This window comes from Rhinopithecus bieti, unplaced genomic scaffold (genome assembly GCF_001698545.2).
Source record: "Rhinopithecus bieti isolate Rb0 unplaced genomic scaffold, ASM169854v2 scaffold_26813, whole genome shotgun sequence".
Classification (NCBI taxonomy): domain Eukaryota; kingdom Metazoa; phylum Chordata; class Mammalia; order Primates; family Cercopithecidae; genus Rhinopithecus; species Rhinopithecus bieti.
In genome coordinates, this window is record NW_016812144.1 from 1,328,302 (window position 1) to 1,349,722 (window position 21,421).

The 21,421-nt window shown below is 51.7% G+C and overlaps 1 protein-coding gene across 1 annotated transcript in view; it reads left to right on the plus strand.

The window, feature by feature from the left end:
- Positions 1-19,897, plus strand: part of MYO15A (myosin XVA) — a 63,449-nt gene extending 43,552 nt beyond the window's left edge. Inside the window, exons 51-64 of the mRNA XM_017895567.1 lie at positions 437-509; positions 783-855; positions 1,114-1,187; positions 1,443-1,525; positions 3,171-3,301; positions 4,431-4,525; positions 5,070-5,147; positions 5,568-5,664; positions 8,839-8,999; positions 10,055-10,188; positions 14,884-15,017; positions 15,416-15,549; positions 17,048-17,188; positions 19,861-19,897. Of these exons, the coding sequence (XP_017751056.1) occupies positions 437-509; positions 783-855; positions 1,114-1,187; positions 1,443-1,525; positions 3,171-3,301; positions 4,431-4,525; positions 5,070-5,147; positions 5,568-5,664; positions 8,839-8,999; positions 10,055-10,188; positions 14,884-15,017; positions 15,416-15,549; positions 17,048-17,188; positions 19,861-19,890 (1,438 nt within the window). The 3' untranslated portion in view covers positions 19,891-19,897. The remainder of the gene's footprint in view (positions 1-436; positions 510-782; positions 856-1,113; positions 1,188-1,442; positions 1,526-3,170; positions 3,302-4,430; positions 4,526-5,069; positions 5,148-5,567; positions 5,665-8,838; positions 9,000-10,054; positions 10,189-14,883; positions 15,018-15,415; positions 15,550-17,047; positions 17,189-19,860) is intronic.
- Positions 19,898-21,421: the final 1,524 nt, after the last annotated feature.

A 21,421-nucleotide genomic window follows, 5' to 3' on the forward strand; every position in this document is an offset into this window, starting at 1 on the left:
ACGCCATTCTCCTGCCTCAGCCTCCCAAGCAGCTGGGACTACAAGCGCTCGCCGCCACGCCCGGCTAATTTTTTTTGCATTTTTAGTAGAGACAGGGTTTCACCGTGTTAGCCAGGATGGTCTCGATCTCCTGACCTTGTGATCCGCCCGTCTCGGCCTCCCAAAGTGCTGGGATTACAGGCTTGAGCCACCGCGCCCGGCCGGTTCTGGGCTTCTTGCAGCCATCCAAACTGCAGGCTGTGGGTATTGGAGGCCCCACTTCTGGTGGGAGAGATGAGAGACCACCCAGGTGTAAGGCCCACTTCAGTGCCTGCCTCTGGGGGTCTTCCTGCCTGATAGACTGATCAGAGTGGTGGGTCAAGAACAGTCCCATGTGGAAAAAGATGTAGCCAAGGCTTGGGCAGGACAGGTCAGTAGCACCCACCTCCCACTGCAGGGATGGCCTCAGGCTGAAATCCAAGGAGGCTCGGGAGTCCAGAACCTTGGAGGACATGCTTTGCTTCACCAAGGTGTCCAGTCCAGGACCTCAGTTCCCCATCTGTAAAATGGTGATACAGGGGCCCCCTCCCAGGCCCCTGAGGCCAACAAACTTGTTCTCAGTGAGACCCTCTAGCTCTCAGCACCCTGATTCCCTCCCAAGGACAGCATCTGTCCCCAGTGTTAGGCCTGGCTCCCCTTTTGTGACGTGGACCCTCCTGTTATATGGCCTTGAAACACAGTGTGTCCCCTTTCTGTTCTGACATGTCCCTCCTCCATCATGACACAGCCCTCTTCCCCCACAGACTCCCCTCCAGGAATCCCTCATCGAACTCAGCGACAACAGCCTCAACAAGATGGCCACCGACATGTTCCTAGGTGTGGCAGTGGGACTGCAGCCAGGGCTCTGGGCTGGATGAGACCCAGCACTGTGTGGTCTCTACTGGTTGCCACTCCTCCCTGGTCTTCGGATTCTTTCCCTTCCCCCAGCTCAGACATGGGACACATTTAAGAGAAAAGAAGCTCCCAGCTGCCTGTGGCCAAGGCTCCCAGGGAGGGGCTCAGTCCTGGGGCTTCCTGGGGTGGGTGGACAACTTGGGGTTTGGTGGGTCTGAGTGGGATAGGTCTTTCCTACAGCTGTGATGAGGTTCATGGGAGATGCCCCACTGAAGGGCCAGAGTGACCTGGACGTGCTTTGTAACCTCCTGAAGGTCAGTCCAGCCAACTTTGCCAGATGCCTCCTTTCCTGTTCTGTGGCTCAGTTTCCCCATCTGTCAATGAGTCACAGGACATTAGGGTGGGAAACCTCTCCCATGGTCCAAAAAGGAATGCATCATGCTGATGGGGAGGGGGCTGGGAAAGGGAGACCAGGCCTGTCTTCAGGTGCCCACCCTGTTCTTATGTACCTGGTATGTGACATAGCCCCTAGCCTGTCTTTGGTGTGTAACCTCTCTGTCCTCCTTCAGCTGTGTGGGGACTATGAGGTCATGCGGGATGAATGTTACTGCCAAGTTGTGAAGCAGATCACAGACAATACCAGCTCCAAGCAGTGAGTGAACTGGGCTTTATACCCCACCATCCCCTCACTGTGTCCACGCTCCAGGAGGGGCCAGTTCAGCCTCCCACCTCCTCAGGCCTGACCCCTCCTGGATTCTCTTCCCCTCACCTTCGTCCTCACTCAATAGAGGACGTGTTTTGAAATTACTTGGTCTGGAACACAGCATTTCTGCTCTCTGAACTTTAGTGCCCTTATCTGTAAAATGGCAATGATAATGTGTAAGTCCAGATTCTTAGTTGCAAGTGACAGAAACCCAACTCAAGCTGATTTAACCAAAAGGGAGCTTGTTGATTCAGAGAAGTGAAAAGTCAGTGAGTATGTGGCCTCAGGCATAGCTGGATCCAGGTGTCATTAGGAAGCAGGCTTTCTCCATCTTCTGGCTCTGCTTTCCTCTGTGTTGATTATTCCCAAACAGCCTCTTCCATAGAGCAGCAAGGTGGCAGGTCTGGGGTGACAGCTCAGCAATCCCAGAGAAAGCAAGACTGACCCAATATTGACTGTAGAAATTCCCTTTTTTTTTTTTTTTTTTTTTTGAGTCGGAGTCTCACTCTATCGCCCAGGCTGGAGTGCAGTGGCGTGATCTTGGCTCACTGCAACCTCGCCTCCCGGGTTCATGCCATTCTCTTGCCCCAGCCTCCTAAGTAGCTGGGACTACAGGTGCCCACCACCACATCTGGCTAATTTTTTATATTTTTAGTAAAGACAGGGTTTCACCATGTTAGCCAGGATGGTCTCCATCTCCTGACCTCGTGATCTGCCCGTCTCGGCCTCCCAAAGTGCTGGGATTACAGGCATGAGCCACTGCACCCAGCCTGCTGTGGAAATTCTTAAATCCAGGCTTACAGGCCTGAGTTGGTCATATGTTCAACCCTGAACCAACTATGCCTATCCCTAGGCCAATCACTGTGGTCAGGGGCTGTCGTGCTCACATTGACCAAACCTGACTTCCATGCCCATCTCCAAACCACAGGGCTCTAGAGTGGGGTGGGTGGTTTCCCAAAGGAAGCCCAAGTGCTGTTCCCAGACACCAGATATCCCTACAAATGAAACCCTCACACCCATGACCATGTGAAGATGAATTACTGTGTTCCACTCATGCAGGGCCAGCACACAGTAGGTGCCCAATATGTGCATGCTCTTGTTACCATCAGGTCCACCCTCCTGTCTTCATCTGCACTACCTCCTCACTTGCTCTCCATCTCCTCAGGGATTTTAGAACCACTCAGCTTGTCCTCCTGCTCCTCCCAGCCCTGGGCCTTACTTGGCATGACCTCTACACAGTCTCAGCAGATTCCCCTTTTCCCAGAAGCCTCCCTAGAGAGATCCCCTACCTGTTGTGAGGCAGAAAAGAGAATAGGAGAGGAAAAAGTCACAGTACTTCCCCTACCTGGGGAAGATGTCTGGGGCCCCATCCTCTTCCATCCCTATCCCCCATCCTGACTTCTCAAGCAGAATATGCCTTTTGCATGGCTTTAAGGCCCACCTGCCCTGGGCCTCCTCACTGGGCAGGGAGGAGCATCCTCAGGGGACAGGAGCTGCCTGAGAGTTGGAATCTGTCTCAGTTCAATCCCAGGAGGCTCCTGGCACACTCTAGTGCTGTGACCACCTGTGATGTGGCCCCCGTGTGTCCTTGCAGGGACAGCTGCCAGCGAGGCTGGAGGCTGCTATACATCGTGACTGCCTACCACAGCTGCTCTGAGGTCCTCCACCCACACCTCACTCGCTTCCTCCAAGACGTGAGCCGGACCCCGGGCCTGCCCTTTCAGGGTGAGAGGTCGATGAGTGGGGACCCAGGGTTGCATGCTTCTCGCATGGGGACTGGGTGGGCAGCTAGTGGGAGGGGAAACCCAGAGGGCCTCGCTTTCACAGGTGCTGAGCAGTATTTACTAATATTAATATATTCCCCAAACATTTCTGAGGGTTCTACAGGGGCTGGCGTGGTGGTTTGTCTGATCTAATGGAGGGGGTGGTCAGGGATGACTCCTTGGAGGAAGTGCTGCCTTGCATAGGAGGGATTTCCAGGTGGAGTGAGTGACAGGAGCAAAGACAGGAGTGGGAATGTGTGGCACGTGGGAGAAGAGAAGGAGGTGGGCAAGAATCCAGAGTACTGGAGTGCAGCCCTGCCTCTCTGACTGTTGGGACTCAGCAAGGGTATTGAGGGATCGGGGCAGAGGTGAGCCCAAGCTGGTATCATCCCCCTTAGAATATGGAGAAAGGGGGGCCACTCTTCAGCATTGTTTCCATAGCAACCCCTGGGGCTCCTGAAGGAGGCTGGGGCCGCTGTAGTCACCATGGCAGCCGTGGAGGAGATAGGAGACCTTACCCTTCCTGCCTCTGAATGCTTCTCTCTGATTCAATTAACAAACATTCAGCCCACAGATGAATAGACCCAGCTCCCCCATGGAATAGCTCCTAGATACATAAAGGCAACAGAATGTGCCCTAGAACTCTTGACTCAGAGAAATGGAGCACTGATGCCGGGGTCTCCTGCCCTGGGAGGCCTGAGTGAGGGAGGGCGGTTGGCAGGGTATCCCAGCTGGCATGAGCAGAGCTGCATCACCTTAGCTACAGAGCCTATTGGATACAAGCTCCCCAGTCAACAGCTCAGGGTGACAGCAGTTTCCAGGATCATAGGTTGCCAAGGGGACTGTGGGCTGGAAAAAAAGGTCCTTGGACACATGGGATGTAGGTTCAAATCCAGGTCTTAACTTCTAGCTCTTGACCTTGGGCAAGTCACTGTCCCTGTCTGAACTGTTTCCTCAACTGTCAAATGGGGGAGTAAATGCCTTCCCCACAGCTTGTGGAGAGAATGCAGTGGGCTTATGGTTGGTGGCAAGAGGAGCCCCTTTCTCCCACAGTCCACCTTGAGCAAGGCCTGGACTCCTTGCTTCTGCAGGGATCGCCAAGGCCTGTGAGCAGAACCTGCAGAAAACCTTGCGCTTCGGGGGTCGTCTGGAGCTCCCCAGCAGCATAGAGCTTCGGGCCATGTTGGTAAGCACGGGGTGGGAGTGGGTTCAAAATGAATGGGAGGCTGGGCGCGGTGGCTCATGCCTGTAATCTCAGCACTTTGTGGGGCCGAGGCGGGCAGATCACCTGAGGTTAGGTGTTCAAGACCAGCCTGGCCAACATGGTGAAACCCCGTCTCTACTAAAAATACAAAAATTAGCTGGTTATGGTGGCAGGTGCCTATAATCCCAGCTACTCGGGAGGCTAAGGCAGGAGAATTACTTGAACCCAGGAGGCAGAGGTTGCAGTAAGCCAAGATCGTGCCACTGCATTTCAACTTGGGTGACAGAGTAAGACTCCACGTACAAACACACAAAAAAATGAGTGGGAAGCACAAGCCCTGCCCAGAGACCTTTCTGTCAGGTGCATTGCATTCAGGGGCATGCAGACAGGCTCTGCAAAGTCCAGGTGCTCAAGTGTTCCTACATGTGCAAGCCCAGGACCTTTTGGCTTGGGAACTCCCACGGCAGGAGAGCTCCCAGATCCCAGGACCCAACCTGTCATCCCTCTCCCACTTACCTACCCCCAGGCAGGCCGCAGTTCCAAGAGGCAACTCTTTCTTCTTCCTGGAGGCCTTGAACGCCATCTCAAAATTAAAACATGCACTGTAAGTGAAGGAATGTCTCCTGCAGCCAGGTACTGGAGGGGCAGGGACAGGGACAGCCCAGGCTCTAGGATGGGGGAGGAGTAAGCCCCCAAGGATGTTGAGCCCTCCCAGGCTCTTCCACAGCCCCACAAGGCAGGACTTATTTCTCAGAAGAGCAAACTGCACCTTGGAGAGGTTAAGCCTCTGGCTCAGAGTCATCCTGCAAAAAAGGGACAGAAGCAGATTTTGAACCTAAGTCTCAGACCGCAAGCTGTGTTCTTTCTCTGCCTGAGGCTGATTCTCAGAGACCTCAGAGGATTGTGCGCCTTTGTGAAGAGGGCTGAGGAACTCCACACATGGCTTCCGGGGGCCTGAGTGGGGCCAGAAGGACAGAGGTCAAGCCCAACTGGCATGGCCTCATCTCTTCTGCCCCACCCCCAGGTGGCCCTGGACGTGGTAGAAGAGATCTGTGCTGAGATGGCTCTGACCCGCCCTGAGGCCTTCAATGAATATGTTATCTTCGTTGTCACCAACCGTGGTGAGTGCCAGGAAGAGTGAGCATGCTGGACCCATTTCCATCCCTGGGCCTTGGGCCATGTGGGGCCCTCCATCCAGACTTTAGGGCCCAAGTCAGGTGCCACTTCCTCCAGGAAGCCCCTTGACCCCCATATGGAAGGATCTCTGTGTGTACCGAGCACCCCCAGCCCTTTATCTGTCCCTTTCCGCTTTGCTTAGTTTGCCTCACCTTATGGTGAGGGCCTTCTCTCATCCCTCCCTTTGCCCCTCAGGGCATGCTCAATGAGAGGACACAGGCCGTGCCCTCAAGGAGATTACATCCTGGGAAGGTTTCCATTAATAGCACCGCACTCCTGGAACCTAAAGGTGCAAGCCTTCTTTCCTGCCTCTCATGCCTTAATAATGGCCAGAGAAGCCCTTCCCGAGGTGTCACTATCCCCTCTAGAGGGCTTCTGGGACCCTAGGTGACTGTCACACATCCCAAAGGCCCTTCCATCTGCTGCCTGGCACTCTAGATCATGGTCTTGCCTCTTGTCACTAGCTAGTCAGCTCCAGTAACCCCCAGCCAGCTCTCCCTACCGCTGCCACAGCCCTCAGCCGTGTGCCGTCAGCCCTGCCTGCCCAAGTCCAGTTAAGACATTAGGGGAGAATGGCAGGTAACAAAACGGTCCTAATAACCCACATGTATTGAACGGATGCTGTGCCCCAGGCACAATTCAAAGCATTTCAGGCTGGGTGTGGTGGCTCATGCCTGTAATCCCAGCACTTTGGGAGGCTGAGGCGGGTGGATCTCTTGCGGCCAGGAGTTCCAGAGCAGCCTGGCCAACATGGCGAAACCCCATCTCTACTAAAAATTAGCCAACCATGGTAGTGCGCACCTGTAATTCCAGCTACTCAGGAGGCTGAGGCACGATAATCACTTGAACCCAGGAGGCGGAGGTTGTAGTGAGCCATGATCATGCCACTGTATTCCAGCCTGGGTGATGGAGTGAGACTCTGTCTCAAAAAGAAAAAAAAAATTAAAAAAAAAAAAAGGCCTGGCGTGGTGGCTCACACCTTTAATCCCAGCACTTTGAGAGGCCAAGGCAGGTGGATCACCTGAGGTCGGGAGTTCGAGACCAGCCTGACCAACATGGAGAAACCCTGTCTCTACTGAAAATATACAAAATTAGCCAGGCATGGTGGCATTTGGCTGCTACTCGGGACGGTGAGGCAGGAGGTTGCGGTGAGTCGAGATCATGTCGTTGCACTCCAACCTGGGCAACAAGAGCGAAACTCCATCTAAAAAAAAAAAAAAAGGCCGGGAGCGGTGACTTAAGCCTGTAATCCCAGCACTTTGGGAGGCCGAGACGGGCAGATCACGAGGTCAGGAGATCGAGACCATCCTGGCTAACATGGTAAAACCCTGTCCCTACTAAAAAAATACAAAAAACTAGCCAGGCGCCTGTAGTCCCAGCTACTCGAGAGGCTGAGGCAGGAGAATGGCGTGAGCCTGGGAGGCGGAGCTTGCAGTGAGCCGAGATGACGCCACTGCACTCCAGCCTGGGCGACAGAGCAATACTCCAACTAAAAAAAAAAAAAAAAGCATTTCATTCTGTGAACTATTTTAATCCCCACAACCACCTTATGAAGTGGAGACTGTTAGTCTTTCCATTTACAGGTAGGGAAACTGAGGCCCAGGGAGGCTGTATTAGTTTCCTATTGTTGCTATAACAAATTATTACATATTTATTGGCTTAANCTAACATGGTAAAACCCTGTCCCTACTAAAAAAATACAAAAAACTAGCCAGGCGCCTGTAGTCCCAGCTACTCGAGAGGCTGAGGCAGGAGAATGGCGTGAGCCTGGGAGGCGGAGCTTGCAGTGAGCCGAGATGACGCCACTGCACTCCAGCCTGGGCGACAGAGCAATACTCCAACTAAAAAAAAAAAAAAAAGCATTTCATTCTGTGAACTATTTTAATCCCCACAACCACCTTATGAAGTGGAGACTGTTAGTCTTTCCATTTACAGGTAGGGAAACTGAGGCCCAGGGAGGCTGTATTAGTTTCCTATTGTTGCTATAACAAATTATTACATATTTATTGGCTTAAAAAAACACAAATATATTACCTTGTAATTCTGAAAGTCAGAAGTTCTAAAATGAAAATGGCATCAGGGCCAGGTTCCTTCTGGAGGCTCTAGGGAAGAATCCGTTTCCTTTCGTTTTCCAGCGTCTAGAGGCTGCCTGCATTCCTTGGTCCATGACCCCTTCCTCCATCTCCAAAGCCAGCAGTGTAGAATCCTCAAATCTCTCTCCCTGCCAGCCTCTGCTTCTGGTCTCACATCTCCTCCTCTGACTCTGACCCTTCTGCTTTCCTCTTATGAGGACCCCTGTGCTGATGATGTTGGGCCTGCTTGGATAATCCAGGATCATCTCCATCTCCAGATCCTTAACTTAATCACATCTGCAGAGTGCCTTTTGCCAGGAAGGTGACATATTCATAAGTTCCAGGGACTAGGACCTGGACATCTTTGCAGGGGTCATTATTCAGCCTGCCACAGAAGTTGTGACGTATCCACAGTCACATAGTGGTAATCATGTAATCATACCAAACTCCCTCTCTTTAGTAAGATTTTACTGCAGGTGTGAGATGGGTAGCAAAAATATCAGTGCAAAAGAGGAAAACTTGAGCCTCTCCCAGGCTCAGACCCCAATCCTCCCCACCCCCACCTATGCCAGGTGCCTGGCAAGGGGTCTCTCCTGAAGGAGGTCTGCAGAAAGCTACCCACTAGGTCTCGTAGTCTGAGGCCTCTTGTGTTTGTCCTTGTCCCCAGCCTCCTCTGGAAAGGAGCTGGGCCTTCTCTGACCATAATGCAGGGCATTTTCCTAGATCCAGGCAGGCCACACTCGGGGCACTCTTCAGCAGCCCCTCTTTCCCCAGGAGAAATGGAGCATTACTTAAAGCTTTGCATTGGAGTTATTACCATCTGTGATCATCAACATTTCAATAAAACATAGGACACCCCATTTGACAAACACGCACTCCTTTAATGAGGAAGCTGTGTCCCAGAACAGGCAGGTGGCTTGCCCGAGGTGATACCTCAGCTGGGTAGCAGGTTAGGGTCTGTACACGTGCTCTGTACAGGTGCGTACAGGTGCATACATATGTGTGCACATATGCCCCCACCCAGCCCTGCCTCCCTGCTCTCTGCAGGCCAGCATGTGTGCCCACTCAGTCGCCGTGCTTACATCCTGGATGTGGCCTCAGAGATGGAGCAGGTGGACGGCGGCTACATGCTGTGGTTCCGGCGTGTGCTCTGGGATCAGCCACTCAAGTTCGAGAATGAGCTATATGTGACCATGCACTACAACCAGGTCAGCACACGTGGGTTTCTCTGGACTCTGGGACCTTCTAGGCTCCCCTGAGCCTGTGAGTCAGACTCCACAGCTGTGGTGTTTGAAGTGTTCATGATTCAGGCCCTGTGGACGTCTCTAACCCTGATGCCTCTGCTCCCCTATGTGGTCTCTTTGGAGAAGTCGAAACAGCCCTCATTACCTTTGAGGGCCTTTGTGCATGTCATCCCTCCATCTGCACTTCCCAGCTTATCTAAGTCCTTCCCAGCAAGCTGTCCCCAAAAAACACCTCTTCCATTAGGCCCTCTTTGCGTTCCCCTTTCCTTCAGATGTGTTCCTTCTCTGAACATGGGCCTGTCCTTTGCTCCAAGTGCTAAGCCAGGCTTTGCTAGTATTGTCACTTTTGTCTGTGTGTTATTTTGTGAGACTTGGAAGTCCTCTGAGTCAGGATCATGGAGTTTACAAAGTCTGGGTTCTCTCCTACTGTGCCAGTATGTGTGGAAGTGCTTGAACAGAAAGTGTGTGTTTTTGTGGAACTGGTGCCAAAACTTCAGGAATTGTACACAATATGGTCACGTAGTTTTTGTGGTCACATGGTGTCACTGTTGAAGCATAGCCCTGTGCAGTCCGGCACCATACTACTCAATGTGAGGCTTGTGGACTGGCAAATCCTCAAGTCCTGCCTTAGACCTCCTGCCTCAGAGCCTCTGGAGCCCAACCTGGCCGTCTATTTTGGCAAGCCCTCCTGTGGCTCAGGCACACTCAGTTTTGAGAAACAGCAGGCCTGATAGATACATGACCACACTGCAGTGTTCATGCTCTGCTCTCACCAGCCAGCCCACATCCTGGCAAGGTTGCTGTGGGGACTTCCCTCATGGGCATCAAGGCCACAGCCCTCCCACATCACCCTTACGTGCTTCTGCCATCATTCCCCAAAACCCAGGAAAGTAATAGGCCATCCTATCCCAGAAGAGAATGGGGCTGCAATCATTAAACATGCATGTCCCCAGTCCCCTGCAACCAAGTGCCCACACGTGTGCCTGCCTGGCAGCGCCTTACCCAGGTGCTCCCTGCAGGTCCTGCCTGACTACCTGAAGGGCCTCTTCAGCAGCGTGCCGGCCAGCCAGCCCAGCGAGCAGCTGCTGCAGCAGGTGTCCAAGCTGGCTTCACTGCAGCATCGCGCCAAGGACCACTTCTACCTGCCGAGCGTGTGAGCACCTGCCCTCCTGTCTCAGCTGGGGTGGACAGGCAACCCTGCCCTCTCAGCCCACCTCCACCCTCCTCAGAGCTGGCTGTCCCCAGGCCCCCAGACTCCCCTCTTATACCAGTGGGGCTGTCTGGGAAGGGGCTGTCCTTGCCTGGGGGCTGAAGTTTTCCAACTAGCCATAGGAGCTGGGACCCCGCCTCTCTTTCACAAGTTGCTTCTGGTTGGTATTAGCTCAGAACAAAGGTAATGTTAAAAAAAGGTTTCAGGACACATGTTCCCTGTGGTCCAGGAAATACACGTGGCTATGCAGAAAGATTTAGCCACAAAAACATTCACTGCAATGCTGCTACAAGAGCAAAAGATCAGAAGTAACCTGAATATCCAGCAACAGGGAGTCGTCAAGTAAATTATGGGTTTTAGCCTTTATTTACTTATATATTTAATTAATTATTGATTTTTTCTTTATTTTTTAAAACGATATACCACTTTTTATAGAGACGGGGTCTTGCTGTGTTGCCCAGGCTGAACTTTTTTATTTTTGTAGAAACAGAGTCTTGCTACTTTGTCCAGGCTGATCTTGAACTTCTAGGCTCAAGTAACCCTCCTGCCTCAGCCTCCCAAAGCAGTGGGATTACAGGCATGAGCCACCCTGGCCGGCCTAGACAGCCTTTAAACTGATGTTCTCTAAGTTATAATCAATGCTCACAGTGTACATCAGTTATTCTCAAATTTTTGGTCTCAGGACATTTTTACACTCTTGAAAAGAGCACTTCGGCCGGGCGCGGTGGCTCACACTTGTAATCCCAGTACTTTGGGAGGTCGAGGTGGGCGGATCACCTGAGGTCAGGAGTTTGAGACCAGCCTGGCCAACATGGTGAAACCCCCTATCTACTAAAAATACAAATTAAAAAAAAAAAAATTAGCCAGGTATAGTGGCGGGTGCCTGTAATCCCAGCTGCTCAGGAGGCTGAAGCAGGAGAATCGCTTGAACCCTGGAGGTGGAGATTGCAGTGAGCCAAGATGGTGCCATTGTACTCCAGCCTGGGTGACAAGAGCGAAACTCCATCTCAAAATAATAATAATAATAATAATAATAATAGGCTGGGCGCTGTGGCTCACACCTGTAACCCCAACACTTTGGGATCCGAGGTGCATGGATCACCTGAGGTCAGGGGTTCAAAACCATGCTGGCCAACATGGTGAAATCCCATCTCTAATAAAAACACAAAATTAGCCGGGCATGGTGGCACATGCCCGTAATCCCAGCCACTTGGGAGGGTGAGGCAGGAGAATCACTTGAAACTGGGAGGCGGAGGGAGGTTGCAGTGAACCAAAATCACGCCATTGCACTCCAGCCTGGGCAAGAAGAACAAAACTCCGTCTCAAAAAATAATAATAAATAATAATAATAATAATAATAACAGGACCTTGTGGCTGGGCGTGGTGGTGCACGCCTGTAATCCCAGGTACTTGGGAGGCTGAGGCAGAAGAATTGCTTGAACCCAGGAGGCAGAGGTTGCAGTGAGCTGAGATTGCACCACTACACTCCAGCCTGGGCAATAGAGTAAGACTCCGTCTCAAAAAAAAAAAAAAGAGGACCTCAAAGAGCTTTTGTTTATGTGGGTTATATCAATTAATATATTTACCCTGTTAAAATATTGATGTATTAATTCAGTTAAAAATAAAATAAACCCACTAAATGTCAATATAAATTAACTTTTATGAAAATGACTATATTTTCAAAAAACATTTAGTGATTCATGGGTGTGGTGGCACATGCCTGTAGTCCCAGTAACTCGAGAGGCTGAGGTGGGAGGATCACTTGAGCCTGGGAGTTCGAGGCTGCAGTGAACCGTGATTGTACCACTGGACTCCAGCCTGGGTAACAGAGCAAGAGCCTGTCTCAAAAAAAAAAATTAGTGGGAATTTTACATTTTCAAAGCTCTGTACTTTTACATTTTCAAAGCTCTGTACTGTCTGACTTAAGGCAGCTGGGTTCCCAGATCTGCTTCTGCAGTCAGCCTGTTGCCATCTCATGTTATGTAGCCTCTGGAAAACTCCACTGTACACTTGTGAGAGAACAAGAGAGAAAACCACAAGTTCCTAGTGTTGTGATGAAAATGGTTTTCAACCCCCTCGACCACACTTTGAGAACCCCTGGAAAAAAGAATAGTAAGATGATGTCCATACCATGTATATTCCAGCACCTATAATACAGTAAGGGCTCAATATGTAAAGCTCCTTATTTTTATTTTTATTTTATTTTTGAGACAGAGTCTCTCTCTGTCACCCAGGCTGGAGTGCAGTGGCCCTATCATGGCTTACTGCAGCCTCGACCTCTTGGACTCAAGTGATCCTCCCACTTCAGCCTCCCAAGTAGCTAGAATCACAAGTGCATGCCACAATGCCCAGCTAATTTTCTTCTTTTTTTTTTTTTTGAGACGAAGTCTCGCTCTGTCACCCAGGCTGGAGTGCAGTGGCGCGATCTCGGCTCACTACAAGCTCCGTCTCCCGGGTTCACGCCATTCCGCCTGCCTCAGCCTCCCAAAGTGCTGGGATTATAGGCGTGAGCCACCGTGCCCGGCCACGCCCAGCTAATTTTTAAATTTTTTGTAGAGACGAGGGTCTTACCATGTTGGCCAGACTGGTCTCGAACTCTTGGGCTCAAGTTATCCTCCCTCCTTAGCCTCCCAAAGTGTTGAGATTACAGGTGTAATCTCAACGTGCCACTGCGCCTAGCCTAAAGCTCTTTTTTTTTTTTTAAGTATAATTTTAAGTGAAAAGAGCAGGAAGCGGCCAGGCGCCGGTGGCTCACGCCTGTAATCCCAGCACTTTGGGAGGCTGAGGCGGGCGGATCACGAGGTCAGGAGATCGAGATCATCCTGGCTAACATGGTGAAACCCTGTCTCTACTAAAAATACAAAAAATTAGCCAGGTGTGGTGCAGGCACCTGTAGTCCCAGCTACTCGGGAGGCTGAGGCGGGAGAATGGCGTGAACCTGGGAGGCAAAGCTTGCAATGAGCCGAGATCGAGATCGTGCCACTGCACTCCAGCCTGGGCGCCTGGGCGACAGAGCAAGACTCTGTCTCAAAACAGAAAAAAAAAGGGAAAAAAAAAAAAAAAAAAAAAGAGCGCCGGGCACGGTGGCTCAAGCCTGTTAATCCCAGCCTTTGGGAGGCCGAGAACGGGCGGATCATGAGTCATGGAGATCGAGACCATCCTGGCTAAACACGGTGAACCCCGTCTTCTACTAAAAAAAATACAAAAAACTAGCCGGGCGTGGTGGCCGCCGCTGTAGTCCCCAGCTACTCGGAGGCCTGAGCAGGAGAATGGCGTGAACCCGGGAAAGCCGGAGCTGCAGTGAGCTGAGATCCCGGCCCACCGCAACTTCAGTCTGGGCGACAGAGCAAGCTCCATCTCAAAAAAAAAAAAAAAAAAAAAAAAAAAAAAAAAAAAAAAAAAGAGCAAGAAGCACATAAAGATATAATCCCAATCCTGGATGAAAATAATAATTACGGCCGGGCGCGGTGGCTCAAACCTGTAATCCCAGCACTTTGGGAGGCTGAGACGGGCGGATCACGAGGTCAGGAGATCGAGACCATCCTGGCTAACCCGGTGAAACCCCGTCTCTACTAAAAAATACAAAAAACTAGCCGGGTGAGGTGGCGGGCGCCTGTAGTCCCATCTACTCGGGAGGCTGAGGCAGGAGAATGGCGTAAACCCGGGAGGCGGAGCTTGCAGTGAGCTGAGATCCGGCCACTGCACTCCAGCCTGGGCAACAGAGCGAGACTCCATCTCAAAAAAAAAAGAAAATAATAATTGAGTTATTACTTTTTGCAAGGGACCCTGCATCTGCATTATCTCAGCTATTCTTCCCAACTTCATTTTATTTTCCCTGTTTACAGATAAGGCCCAGCGAGGTTATATGGCTTACTGAAGTCTAGCCAGCTAACAGTGGGGGAACCAGGATCCAAAACTGGGGAGACTGGGTTCAGATGCCAGGCCCTTACCCCAGCAGTGGAAAAAAGAACAGATGTTACCCAGGGGATCTCTTGGGAGCAGGGGGTCTCTCTCCTGGCTTTCTCCCAACCCTTCATCTGCAGCTCCAGCTGGTCAGGATGGGCTGGGACTGCTATTGATATTTTCCAGATGTCCAAAGAGGTAAAGGGTCTGCCTCAGGTAGCAGCCAGCATGTGTCAGAGGGAAGAGGGCTGGGACAAGCTGATGCCCAGGGGCCTCAGCCTGGGGGCCCAGCACTGCTTTGCTCAAGGCTCTGCCCAGCCCTGTGGCTGCTTTGCCCACCCTGATGTTTCCTCTCACCCCTCTGGCTTTTACTTTTCCTTGGGGGCAGAAAGTATAAAGGATGAAATTGCCTTGGGTTCAAGTCTTGCCCCCACCAACCCATGCTGCTAACTCACTCAGTCACTGTGTAACCTTGAACTAGTCAGTGAACTTCTGAGAGCCTCAGTTCCCTTAACTGCAAACAGGGATCCTAGTGGTACTGACCCCGGCCATGATTAAGCAGTACCAAGGCACTGTGGGCGCCTCTACCCCACCTTCAGCCCATTTACACTCCCTAGCATTTAGTCTTCCAGGGAGGTGCATAGATCAGGTCTGCTCTGCATGCCTGCGGCACAGTGAGGATTGCCTGAGCCTGGGAGCTCACTCGGGATCTTTTTCCCCTCCCTCCGTACATAGGCGGGAAGTCCAGGAGTACATCCCAGCCCAGCTCTACCGTACAACAGTAGGCTCGACCTGGCTCAACCTGGTCAGCCAGCACCGGCAGCAGACACAGGCGCTCAGCCCCCACCAGGCCCGTGCCCAGTTTCTGGGTAAGAGCTGCAGGGGAGGGGAGGGGAAGGGAGGTGATCACAGGGGGCTTTGCTGAGGAGGGTGGTCATGGAGCATGGGTATGGAGGCACCTCTTTCTTTGCACAAAGGCATTTTTCAGTGCCAGTCAAGCTGAGCACCTGCCTGGAGAAAACATGTCTTTACAATTTTTATGGAGATGTCACCTAGGCTCAAAGTGGCCCTGGCAGAGGAAGAAGAGCTGCAAGCAGGGATAGAGGAAGAGGCCGTGAGAAGCGAGGCCAGAGAGATGGGAGGAGACCCAAACTGAGGGCTCCTGCACTGGCTGGATACAGCCCAGAGAAGCTGTGCAGTTCAGGGCCATGGCTGTTGTCAGTGAACCCTGCCCAGCACGTAACTGCCACCCCCTCTCCCTGCCCAGGCCTCCTCAGCGCCTTACCTATGTTCGGCTCCTCCTTCTTCTTCATCCAGAGCTGCAGCAACACTGCTGTGCCAGCCCCTTGCATCCTTGCCGTCAACCACAATGGCCTCAACTTTCTCAGCACAGAGACTCATGTGAGTGGCCTCAGCCTGGCACTGCCATCACCACCCTCTGTTCCCTGGTCCCCTACCCCCTCCAAGGGGCCAAGACCTCCAGCTGCCGAAGCCCAGTTCCACTGGTTACCACCTTCATGATCTCAGGCAAGTCTCTTCCCCTCTCTGAGCCTTGCTTTCCTCATCTGGAAAATGAGGATAAGAGTTGAGCCCACCCATAGGGCTGTTGTGAAGGTGAGATGAGGTAAAACATACCCTATGCACTCAAATAGTACATCTGTGTGCTTGGGCTGCCATAACAAAAGACCACAGACTGAGTAACTTAAACAACAGAAGTTGATTTCTCACAATTCTGGAGGCTGGCGGTCCAAGGTCAAGGTGTCAGCAGGTCTGGTTTCTTTGGTGGTTTGCAGACAGCTGTCTTCTCGCTGCATCCTCACATGGCCTTTCCTCTGTGTGCGCACAGCCCTGGTGTCTCTTTGTGCATCCTAATTTCCTTTTATAAGGACACCTGTCATATTGGAGTAGGGCCCATCCTAACAGTTTCATTTTAACTTAGTCACCTCTTTAAAGCCCTTATTTCTAAATACATTCTGAGGCACTGGGAGTTAGGGTTTCAACAGGGGAATTTGGTGGGGGACATGATTCAGCTCATAATAAGTAGGACCTATTACCCCCTTAGTTTTTGGTCCCAGAACTAGACCCTGAGACGGGGATTCCAGGGCAAGTGGTTGATTTAGAGAGTTGATTCCAGGAAATACTGGAGTGAGGAAGTGAGATAGGGAAGGGATGGAGCCAGTAGAGGGGGTGTTAGCAAGCAAGTTGCTGATGTGGACACCTGGAGGTCAGTCCAGTTGGGGAGCCCTGAGAGACAGCCTAGAGCTTTGCTTCTCTCCTGGGAATGAGGGAGCTGGGGTGTCTATTCAACACTTCCCATCTGTCATTAGCAAGGGCTTCTTTCTGAGGCATTAACTCTCTATCACTCTGGATTTCCCTGGATGTGGTCTAAGTTTGCTTCCTGGGCCAGAAGAAAAGCCCCTAGACAGGCTAGGTACTTGACTCACATCTGTAACCCTAGCACTTAGGGAATCAGAGGCAGGAGGATTCCTTGAGCCCAGGAGTTTGAGACTGGCCTGGGCAACACAGGAGGCCCCGTTTTCCACAAAAAGGAAATTTAAAAAAGAGGTGTAGGTGTTCACAAGAAGCAACTTTGATGTGAAGTTCAGGGCACCAATACCTCTGTATCCCAAGCACTTAGAGCACTTAAAGCACTTAAAGCAGTGCCTGACACATGGTAGATGCATCATCAGTATTTGTTGAATCAATTTCACAGGTGAGGAAACTGAGGTCCAGAGAGGTAAAGTGATTTGCTCAAGGTCACACAAGTCACTGGGGAACTGGTACTTGAACTGGAGTGAGTCTCCTGCCTCCTGTAGATCTGATTTGCAGGGGAGGGGTAAGAGTGGTTGAGACTGTCCTCACCCACAGGCCTGTCTGGCCCCTCTCCCCCTACTCCCAGGAATTGATGGTGAAGTTCCCCCTGAAGGAGATCCAGTCGACACGGACCCAGCGGCCCACGGCCAACTCCAGCTACCCCTACGTGGAGATTGCGCTGGGGGACGTGGCGGCCCAGCACACCTTGCAGCTGCAGCTGGAGCAGGTGGGCCCAGCCCTCAGCCCAACATTACCTTCACTGGGCCCTTCTCTGGGCCTGGCTCCAAGATATGTCAGGTCCCTGCCATGTCCCAGGGAGTATCCAGGCCAGTGCATGGGACAGAACCAACCACAGCGCAGCACAGAACTGCAGATCATTATGGTGGTCATCCAGGGAAGCAGCTTGGCAGTGGGAACACGGCAAAGAGCAGTATGGAGCCATAGAAGATTGGTGACAGGGCAAAGACACTAGAGGTTTGAGAAAGTTCACCTGGGCTGAGATGTGGAGGCTGGATTGTAGGCCCCAGGATTGAGGGTGGAGAAACTGGGCTTCCTGTGTGACAGATGGTGAAACTGAGACCCACCTGTCCTGTGCCTTCCTATGTTTGCAGCAACTGTGGCTATTACTTAAAAAGCAGGGGTGAGACAGGCACTGTGGCTCATGCCTGTAATCCCAGCACTTTGGGAGGCTGAGGCAAGGCAAGAGGATCACTTGAACCCAGGAGTTTAAGACCAGGCAACATAGTGAGACCTAGTCTCTGCAAAAATTTTTTTAAAAAAGCACCTATAGTCCTAGCTATTCAGGAGGCTGAGGCGGGAGGACTTCTTGAGCCCAGGAGTTGGAGTTCGAGGCTGCAGTGAGCTGTGATGGTGCCACTGCACTCCAGCCTGGGTGACAAAGTGAGACCCTATCTCTAAAATAAAATGTAAAAAAGCATGGATGACCTCTAGGCTCCTGTCCAAGTCTCATAGCCTCCTGGGTTCAGGGCAGGACTAGCGTTTTCACCCCACTGAAGAGATAGGATTCAGGCCCAGAGAAGGAGCAGAACTGAGGTTGACACCCACACGTCTGCCCTGTCCAACCTGTGACATCCCCCCTCCAGGTCTGGGCCCAGCACCACTCCCATGACAAGGCCTGTCTTGGAGGGGAGGATTTCCCAGGGCAAGGGAGAGAGACTTCCACTGCCCTAGCCCTGCCTCTGAGGGACAGGACCAAAGTCTCCTTGACCCCCTGTGCCCCTTGGAGAGCCTGTTACTTGGGTCTAGGGTCCTTATGCACTCCCCACTACACCCCAGTCTGCTCCTGCCTGGGGTCACATAGATCCTTGCCTTACCCACTGGTAGCCTTGGGCCCCAGGCCTGCCGCCTCCTTCCCAGAGGCTACCTCCCTGAGCCCATACAATGGCTCTGTGGTGTTCTCCTACCTCCTTTTTTTTTTTCTTTTTTTTCAGTAGAAACAGGGTCTTGGTATGTTGCCCAGACTAATTTTAAATTCCTGGCCTCAAATGATCCTCCCACCTCAGTTTCCCAAAGTACTGGGATTATAAGTGTGAGTCACTGCACCCGGCCTTCTCCAACCTTCTTGTATGAACCTGGTCATTTATTCTTTGGTTCTTTTCTGGTCCTTCCTCCCCTAGACAATCTTTTTTTTTTTTTTTTTGAGACAGAGTCTTGCTCTGTTGCCCAGGCTGGAGTGCAGTGGTATGATCTCAGCTCACTGCAACGTCCACCTCCTGGGTTCAAGCGATAATCCCACCCCAGCCGCCTGAGTAGCTGGGACTGCAGGTGTGTGCCACCATGCCTGGCTAATTTTTGTATTTTTAGTAGAGATGGGGTTTCACCATTTTGGCCAGGTTGGTCTCGAACTTCTCACCTCAAGTGATCCATCCACCTTAGCTTCCCAAAGTGTAGGGAGGGGCATACAGGCGTAAGCCACCACTCCTGGCCCCCTAGACAATCTAAACGTTGCTGAGTCTGGGCCTCTCCCCAGGGTGCCCTATCTGATACTGAGGCTTTCAAAACCATGTCTACCATCACAGCATCCGTATTTCTACCTCCTGCCCAGACTACCTGAGCTCCAAGCTCCCTCAGCAGCCCCCTTGGAGACCAACAGTCCTCTACAGCTTTCCTCCCAATCCTCCCAGGCACTCAGGCCCCAAATCTGGGAGTCCTTCCCATCCCTGTCCCTTCCTCTCATGACCTCTGTGGCCTCCTCTGCCACCTCCCTCCCCTCTGCTCATTCCTCCAGCCACCCTGGCTCCCTTGTGCTGAGTTTGTTCTCCCTGCCCTGGGTCCTCTGCCCTCACTGTCCTCTCCACTTGGAATGCTCTTCCCTGATTCATCACAGGGCCCATTGTCTCCCTTTATTTGGGTTTCAACACAAATATCACCTTTTTCTAGAAGCCTTCCCTAACCCTCATCCCTAAGAACTCATGATCCTTGCCTCCATAGCCCTTATTATGGCTTGGAAATCATTTAGTTATTTATGTATTATCTCCTTATATTAGTCCGTTTTATGTTGCTATAAAGGAATACCCGAGGCCGCATAATTTACAAAGAAAAGAGGTTCATCTGGCTCACAGTTCTGCAGGCTGTGCAAGAAGCGTGGTGCCAGCATCTGCTTGGCTTCTGTGGAGGCCTCAGAAAGCTTTTACTCAAGGCAGGAGGCAAAGGGGAAGCAGGCACATCACATGGCAAGAGAGGGAATGAGAGAGAGAGGGTCCAAACAACCAGCTCTTGTGTGAACTATTAGAGTGAGGACTCAGTAATTACCTCCGGTAACCAAGCCATTCATGAGGGATTTGCCTCCAAGACCCAACACCTCCCACCAGGCCCTGTCTCCAACATTGGGGATCACATTTCTTTTCTTTTCTTTCTTTTTTTTTTTTTTTGATACAGTATCTTGCTCTGTCGCCTAGGCTGGAGTAATCTCGGCTCACTACAACCTCTGCCTCCCCAGTTCAAGTGATTCTTCTGCCTCAGCCTGCCAAATACTGGGATTACAGGCACGCGCCACCACGCCTGGCTATTTTTTTGTATTTTAGTAGAGACAAGTTTTGCCCTGTTGGCCAGGCCAGTCTCGAACTCCTGGCCTCAAGTGATCCGCCCACCTTGGCCTCCCAAAGTGCTGGAATTACAGGCATGAGCCACCATGCCTGGCCAGGGATCACATTTCAACATGAGATTTGGAAGGGACAAATATCCAAACTGTATCATTCCCCCATCAGAATGTCAGCTCCAAGAGAGCAGGACTGTGTCCATCTTGTTCGTGCTGTGTCCATAAGTCAGTGCCTGGAACATAGTAGACTGGAAAACATAGTAGAGCCAATACATATTTGTTGGTGCTGGGTGGGTGGGTGGGTGGTGGATGGATGGATGGATGGATGGATGAAGGCCTCTTTGGTTTTCCCACTTCCTTGCAGCACCACGTGACCTCCTTATGCTGCCATCTCTGCCTCTGGCCTGTATGTGTCAGGGGCTACATTCATTCACTCATTCAGCATAGGTCCACTGAGCATCTCTGTGTAGCAAAGATACTGAAGTGACTGAGTCCCCCTCAACCCTGGCCCTCACAGAGCCTCAAGTCTCAGATATAAAATATACCTTGATCAGTGCTGGCAGGGTGTACAGGGGACCTGAGCTATCTGGGAGGCAATCAGGAAGAGCTTCCAGGAGGAGGTGATGTCTGAGTGCAGCAGTGTGGCACCAACAGACCTGGGTCCCCATCCTGCCCACCTCTGACAGGCTGTGTGAGGGGATCTTGAGGCATCCCTGCTTCTCACTGAGCCTCAGGTTCCACACTGTCAAATGCAGCAACAATCCCAGAAAGGCCTAGAACATGGCAGCATGTGGGTAGGTAAAGGATTGGCTGGAGAAGAAGACTCCATTCACACACACTGGTTTAATTAGCAGAGGTGGCCCCCAAGGCAGGGCCAGCACAGCTAACCTCAGCAGAGAGCACTTCAGAGTGTGATCCTCAGGCCTCTTACCATCCAGGTTCAAATCCCACCACCTACCAGTTGTGCAGTCTGGAGCTTCAAGGCTCCGTGCCTCAGTTTCCTCATCTATGGAATGGGATATAATAGCTCCTGTCTCTCAGAGACACTGGGGGGATTAAAACAGGTAGGACACATCAGTAGTTTAGGACAAGGCCTGGCACACAGTTACCACTCAGAAAGTGCTGCTAACATGATTTTATCCTTTCTCAGAGCAGCTTCCCTGGGGGGATTCCAACAATGGCTTCCATCTGAGAACCACATTCACAGATTGATTTCCACAATTCCCTGATGCCTTCCCCTACCCCTCTCCAATTGGGAGCACTGAGCCTGGGTCACTGCCCATTGTGCACTGTGGGAGCCAGGCGGTAACCATGGCAACAGACAGTTAGAAACTGTTACCATTTATTGATTGGATTCATACTTTTTTTTTTTTTTTTTTTTGGAGACGGAGTCTTGCTCTT